We start from the raw sequence: 8,067 nt of genomic DNA, 5'->3' as shown, positions 1-8,067 counted from the left end.
AACGGACTGTATTCATTCCTTCTAGTCAACTCACGGTGGCAAAACAAATTCCTCCTATCGTTTACTCATGCATCCCTCTTTTTAGGTAAACACTTTTTCTATTTTAATGTTAGAACAATTTAAAAATCATTTTTCTATGCTCTTTGATTTATCGATAGTACTGGGTATTTTAGTTCAATAAAATACCTGATAGAAATAAAAATAAAAACGTTTTACCTGTGGGTCTGATATATGCGACGCCTGTAACAAGCTATTTGTCATGTTATGATCAGCACGCAGTCTTATGCGAACACCACAGTCGTGTTTCAGAGCTCATTGGAGTCGCATCATCTCTCTCGAAAACTAAAAAGACATATTTTTTATAGCAAAGGTGCTTATTTAAATTAGCAGAAGATATAGTTCAAATTAAAATAAAAGCGATAAAGTGTAATCAAAATGAGCGCAGAAAACAAAAAAAGTGAGGTTGAAGTCGAAAATGTTGCAGCTGCCGAGGAAAAAGCAGAAACCAAGGAGCTGAAAGGAGTCAAGCGGCCCGCCGATGTAAGTTTAAATAGTTATATGTTCTTGTACTTTTTTAATTGTACGTGATTGATAATGCATGCGAAGCGCTATAAATCGTATGCCAATCAGATTAAAAAATGGACTATAGATTTTTTTATAAATACTTGACTTTTAATCAACCGGCCGGCCGAAGCTCTACACAGTTCGTTTCCCTCCGATTTGAAATATGAAGAGCAATCACCGCCATTTCCAATAGGAAACCACGCGGCGTACGTAGAAGTTTTGGAATAGCGTTTCTTCTACATACATATTTTTTAGAAGGATGTTTCACCCATTCAGTAATATTTGCAAATTGAATATGGCGAACAAACACGTTTTCATGATAATTAAAATGTAATATCAATGCACAATATTTTCTTTAACAATTCAATGCATGTCGTCAATGTTCTATATAACATTCAAATTGATATTCGGTAACTGTGCAAATTAATTGCATGTTTTAGCTTGGCGTCGTTTTTCATTGATATATTTCTGTTCGTAGTGAATGGCATGTGAACTCAGATAGATATTGGCATTTCGGAATAGTAGTTGTATTGGTATAGTGAACAAGTATACCAACACATTGATGCGTAAAGCACACGTGAGAAGAGCGTCAAGCTGAAACTGACGCACAGTTTGAAATTTCATCGATCTTAACGAATTGTTTATATGGATTGAATTTGTAAATTACCGGCTTCTAACAGCCTTGTGTATGTGATACAATACGTGCAAATAAAACTGTTCCTGCATGATAGTGATTCCAAGTGTTTAGCTCGCACAAATACTAGAATAGTAATCTAAACTATTTTAATTTTATGCTATAGTACCGCACAAACAGACCAAACTGTGGATTCAGAAATAATAGTGGTTCTTTTAATAATTCAAACTCCTGTAATAATGTCACCCATTTAATTTTTTTTCAAAATTGTCTATTTTCATTACAGGAAAAAACCACAGAATCGAAAAAGGTGAAGAAAGATGAAAATGGCGCGGGAGAAGAAGAAGAAGAAGACGTTGAAGATGAGGATGAAGAAGTGGAAGGAGAGGAAGAATATGACCTTCCTTATGGAGATGAGGAAGATATAGAAGCCGAAGGTATGTTCCATGTAATTTTACATTTTAATTTATGCCAAAGTTTTAATTTCGTGCATTTGAATGTTTTCTGTATTAATAACATCTTTCTCTAATTTTAGATGAAGAAGAGGAAGAAGGTGATGATGTTGATGGCGAAGAAGAGGATGAGGACGCGTAATGATTAGATATTATGTAAGAGTGAGACTAAGTAAATAGGAATAGGTGATTTATTATTTCAATTTGCATTTCATTTGCAAATAATAAGTATATGCAACCATAAACATTGTAAAATTTGTTTGTGTATATATTTTAATACCAACAAAGGAAATCCTACCATAGACATCATACGCGAGAAGGTATAGGTTTGCTGATTGAAATTAAATTTCTGTTTAGCGGTCTTAAATCCCATTGGTATAGTCAACAGAAGCTTCATGTTTTGAGTGACTGCGATACAAATCGTACGGAGCATTTGGACCTAGTATACAGTATATAATCGTGGGTTAGAATATGCAAACTTCCATTTTGTATCTACCAACGTGATTATGAGTATTGTTGCAATTATTCAAACACAATGAGTTGCGAGTGTACCGTGTACATTATAATACAAAAACATGTTGACAATTTTCAGCATGGTTTCTTAGGACTTAGATGCTTATAAAAACAATCAGTTCGAATATCAAACAGAAAGCTAGGAATCTTTGATTCTTGAATCTTTCGTGCTTAATTTATTATTGAAAACTGAACAGCATGTGTATTTATATTTTCTATATATCTATATATATTTTTTTATAGTATAGAAAGGCCAGCAAAATCAAATAAAAAATATAGCAATGTTTATGCCGCCAATAATAGTGAACTATTATTTAACAGTACATCAATTGAGCGGTACCGAGCCTGTAGACATGAGTTGAAAAATTGCACCGAGATCACATAACTGGAACTATAGCATAATTTAACCATCTGCACGTATTTCGTCAGCTCACTCTTCAAAATTACAAGTTTATTATTAAGTATGTATGTCCGTGCAAAAGATTTGTTGGAATCAATGCAAAAATGAGAATAACAATAAATTAAAATAAAGAAAATCAGACTCTGAATAATTAGTTTGAATCTTCATGAGAATCGTTATAAAACACAAACCATAATCACAAAAGATTCTACATTGAATTGATAAATAAACAGATCGTGTTTTTAATTATGTGTTATGTGCTGAATTATGCAATTTTGAGAAACACATATTCCCACAAATTAGTTGCTTATATCATATATCTTCAGCAATCGCTCCTTTTTCATTTTTACTATCCAATCGGAAAAAGAAAGTTCTGAAAAATCAATCTAATGGTCCACTCATCAATGTTAAGGCTGCCCCAGACCTAAGCGATTTCATCGCCGCGACGGCGACAACTAGTCGCTGCGATTCTATCGTTGGGTCGCTGCAGGCAATGCTCTATTTACGCTTCCATACCAACGGCGACAGAATCGCTATCGCTAAGCGATAGAATTGCGTCGCGACTGTCGCATCGCGTTTGTTTGGGGGAACCTTTAAATGTTTACATTTTTCCCTATCACTGTTAATTTCTCGTGCATCAGAATATGAAAGTCGCAAAGATGGCTGTACCGTTTTGTCTCGAATCCCGACCAAGTTCATATTCCGTTTAACAACTTTCTCAACATTCAATTATTTCTAACACGCCACAAAATCAACCAATTTTAGATATTAATACATGAAAACCATCGTTAGGATCTAGGCTTTCGATCCGCTATGTGATATCCTATCTAAAATAGGTTTGGTTACAACAAAATTACTCAACTTCAAATCGATTGCGAATAACCATATTATGGAACACTTCGTGTCCAATATGGCGGCGAATGTATACAATGCTGTTTTAATGCAAATATTAGCTACAAATTCGTTCATACTGCCAATGTTATTGCTGCAATATAACACTACCGTACAATTATTGCTTACCATCGTGGATGTCGACACAAAAAATGATTAAGAAGCAATTTGTACAGGAAATACTAAAGTGTTTCATAACTGTGGGAAAATTTTGTCGTGGTCACAATTATGGAGCACTAATCAATTCAATTGTTTTCGAATAAATCATATTTAAAGCATTGTAAGCATGTGAAACTGTCAAAACTATGATGGATTGCTAGTAGATATCTAATATTGCTGATAGAAAGTCATTTTCCATTAGAAATAGCGAATTTGATTGTGAAATTATTAGTTTTTGGCAAAAGTGTTCCACAATTGTGGGTGTTCCATAATTGTGGAGGGAGTGTATCTGAATAATTTCATTAGTATTGCATAAATAAACGAATATTTCTCGACAGGCGTACAGATCCAAGGCATTATAATGGTCCAATACTGAGATAACGTTGAAATTTTGCATTTTAGTGCATTTAAGGTGGTGTTCGGAATCAGAATCAAAGTGTTCGGAATTTGAAACAAATTTTACTATGCGTACTAGGCAATTGAGACAAAGTTTAACAGAATAAAATCATTCAGTATTGATAGTTACAATCAATAAATTATGATTATTAAGTGCTTATACGAAAGTACTATTCCGTCGTTAATCGATGGAAACAATTGATGAGAATATTTAAATTCATGTGCCATAAAGACCTCCGAATAAAAAAAGTTCTCGGAATACGAGTAAAAACGATACATTTCAACTTGAACTTGAACTGCTTTTCCGCTCAACGTTCTATTCGCAAATCAACAGTTATTGCTTTTTTTTCACTGAAGAATAGGCTAACGTGTATTTTTTTTCCAAAACGCCCCTACAACGTCCCAAATATTTATTTACATGTCAAAAACATCAATCCTGCGCTCTTTCTTGAATTCCTAAAAGAAGATTCTTGCAGTTGGAATGACATGCATTGGAGAAGCTAATGTGAACATATTTTTACAGAGAACAAACATGGAGGATCGCCTAGAATTAAAAAAACACATTAATAAAGTTAAAAAAAACCAGATTGGTGATGCCTTTCTCGCAATTAGTTAAGTCACCAACCTTATATGGGGCCTATATGGTTCGGTGTACCATTTTCTTCATAACTTTTAAACGCAATGACCGATCGTTATCAAATTCAATAGTGATCAACAAGGCTTTGTCCTCTGTCGAATAAAACTTGTTGCGAGAAAATCGGTTAAGGATTACTATACGAAAAGTTGTCTAATGTTTTCTTTGGATTTTGTGCACACACATACACACATACATACACACGGACAGACAGACATGTGCTCAGTTCGTCGAGCTGAGTCGATTGGTATATAACACTATGGGTCTCAGAGGCTTCTATAAAAAGTGCGTTTTCGGAGTGAAATGATAGCCTTTCGGTACAACTTTGTTGTACGAGAAAGGCAAAAACATGGAGGATCAGAGGAGGGTGGGGGTCGTTCAAAATACTGTTACGCGTAACAAGTTAATTCCATAGAGAAAACATATTTTAATTTAAAAAAAATAATTATTTTCTTTAAAATAGCATAGAAAATACATAGAACATAATAATTTATTGTGCCGGGCTTCAAATTCTACCAGAACTAGGACAGCATTTATTACGCGTTACGCATAGAGGTGGGGAAGTTCTGAAAATGGTTACAGATTGTTACGAGGGGTGGTGGGTTCTTAAAAACAACGTTTTTTTAAGCGTTACGTAAATTCCTAAGACTCTTAATTCTATGAACATTACATATCTATGGTAGGACAATAACCTGAACCTTAATCAATGAGGTTTACGGTCTACGAGCCATAATCAATATAATACTGATAAAATCTTTCCTCAAAAAATGTATGAAGAAAATCGAAAATCGGTAAAGTTCTTTTTTTTTAACTAATTTTATTTGCTAATTATCTAATACATGTTTCTCACTTAACTTTTCAAAAGGACCTAAGTAACATTTTTTTATGAATTAATTTGAGTACTGCAATCAAAAGCTTTCATGTTATTCTGTTGATTGCGCTAAGCGAGTATTCATCTCTTAGACTAGGTGTTCCGCGTTTTCTTAACACTATCATCCTTATTTGATATGTTACATTTTATGTTATTATTAATACATTTCAATTGCCTCTGGCAGTTAGGATTTTTCCTTTGGTTGAATTGAACCATGTAAGAATTACATTGTTTTCAACTTAAACTAAACTTAACCTAATTTATACTAAGGTACAAGGAGCTAATCGTTGCATAGAAGATTGCAACGATTTTTGTCTAAAATTGGAAATTATTTTGTTGGACATTTGTTGCAATATTAGGAATTCTATGAAGTTCATTGGTACTATACCACGGAGGTAACAGAATCATTTTCAAATTTTATTTTGAATCCTCTGGAGTGCCTTCTTTCTGGTATTGCAGCAACTAGTCCGTATTGGCATACCGTATAGGCATAGTCCGTATATACAGCATACAACATGGCTGGTCTAAAAATTTGTTTGTAAATCAAAAGTTTGTTCTTAAGACAATGTTTTGATTTTTAGTTTATAAGTGGATATAGATAGACATTTAATATATATATAGGGGAAGAGGCCCAAAAACGCCCCCCCCCCCCCCCCCCCGATGCAAAACGCCTTTTGTGGTTTCCCTCATATTTACCGTCATTAAGATGTCCGTAACAAAACTAGATCTAAAATTATGTAGGATATTGCCACATTGCCATTGTAACTCAAACATATTTAATACCAGGACTCTCCATTAAAAGAGATCCAAACTATTTTATCTACAGAAATGATCGTCTTGACAGCGCCTGTGGTGGGGTCGCCATTGTCATTAATAGACGTATCAAACATAAATTATTTTCTTCGTGTGAAACCAAAGTTTTTGAAACCTTGGGAGTTTCTGTTGAAACAAACTTTGGGCAATTTTCCTTCATTGCAGCCTACTTGCCTTTGTAGTATAATAGACCATATAACCATCCAATCTATTATACTACAGCCTTTTCAATGCAATGGTCAACTAAAGAATTTGATGAAAGCTGATCTTCAAATTCTAACTCGCAACAAATCTATTTTTTTTTTTTAACTAATTCTATTTGCTAATTATCTAATACATGCATTCATCTCTTAGACTATGTGTTCCGTGTTTTCTTAACACTATCATCATTATTTGCTATGTTATATTTTTAGTTATTATTAATACATTTTGTCTCTGGCAGTTAGAGTTTTTCCTCTGGTTGAATTGAACCATGTAGGAATTACAATGATTTCAACTTAAACTAATCTTAACCTATTTTATACTAAGGGTTCTTCTTTTTCTTTTTCTTCTTATTGGCATTACATCCCCACACTGGGACAGAGCCGCCTCGCAGCTTAGTGTTCGCTAAGCACTTCCACAGTTATTAACTGCGAGGTTTCTAAGCCAGGTTACCATTTTTGCATTCGTATATCATGAGGCTAGCATGATGATACTTTTATGCCCAGGGAAGTCGAGGCAATTTCCAATCCGAAAATTTCCTAGACCGGCACCGGGAATCGAACCCAGCCACCCTCAGCATGGTCTTGCTTTGTAGCCGCGCGTCTTACCGCACGGCTAAGGAGGGCCCCCGATAAGGGTACAAGGAGTTAATCGTTGCAATAGAAGATTGCAACGATTTTTGTCTAAAATTGGAAATTATTTTGTTGGACATTTGTTGCAATGTCTCAATATTAGAAATTCTTTGAAGTTCATTGGTACTATACCACTCTGAAGTGCCTTCTTTCTGGTATTGCAGCAACTAGTCCATATTGGCACAGCATACAACATGGCAGGTCTAAAAATTTGTTTGTAAATCAAAAGTTTGTTCTTAAGACAATGTTTTGATTTTCTGTTTATAAGTGGATATAGACACTTAATATATTTGTTACATTTGGCTTGAAGGCCTTCAATGTGATTTTTAAAAGTTAATTTTTGATCTAGCAGAAGTCCTAAATATTTAGCTTCGCTAGACCAATTAATTGGAACCCCATTCATAGTGACAATATGTCTGCTAGAAGGTTTCAAATAAGAAGCTCTCGGCTTATGTGGGAAAATTATAAGCTGAGTTTTGGAAGCATTCGGGGAAATTTTCCATTTCTGCAAGTAAGTGGAGAAAATATCCAAACTTTTTTGCAATCTACTACAAATGACACGAAGGCTACGCCCTTTGGCTGAGAGACCTGTGTCATCTGCAAACAAAGATTTTTGACACCCTGGTGGTAAATCAGGTAAGTCAGAAGTAAAAATGTTATACAAAATGGGCCCCAGTATGCTGCCTTGGGGAACACCAGCTCTTACAGGTAATCTATCAGATTTAGAATTCTGATAGTTTACCTGCAGTGAGCGATCTGATAAATAATTTTGGATCAGTTTAATAATGTACAGAGGAAAATTAAAATTCATCAATTTTACAATCAAACCTTCATGCCAAACACTGTCAAAAGCTTTCTCTATATCAAGAAGAGCAACTCCAGTCGAATATCCTTCAGATTTGTTGAG

At 34.5% G+C, this 8,067-nt stretch overlaps 1 protein-coding gene across 1 annotated transcript; it reads left to right on the top strand.

The window, feature by feature from the left end:
* Positions 1-288: 288 nt before the first annotated feature.
* LOC134213898 (acidic leucine-rich nuclear phosphoprotein 32 family member B-like) lies at positions 289-2,809 on the top strand. The gene is made up of 3 exons (XM_062693364.1): positions 289-540; positions 1,485-1,635; positions 1,734-2,809. Exons 1-3 carry the CDS (start codon positions 436-438, stop codon positions 1,790-1,792), a joined length of 315 nt encoding a protein of 104 aa, XP_062549348.1. The 5' UTR covers positions 289-435; the 3' UTR covers positions 1,793-2,809.
* The last annotated feature ends 5,258 nt before the right edge of the window (positions 2,810-8,067 follow it).

This window comes from Armigeres subalbatus, chromosome 2 (genome assembly GCF_024139115.2).
Source record: "Armigeres subalbatus isolate Guangzhou_Male chromosome 2, GZ_Asu_2, whole genome shotgun sequence".
Taxonomy (NCBI): Eukaryota; Metazoa; Arthropoda; class Insecta; order Diptera; family Culicidae; genus Armigeres; species Armigeres subalbatus.
The sequence above is the reverse complement of the archived record's forward strand: the minus strand, read 5'-3'. Positions and strand labels throughout refer to the sequence as shown.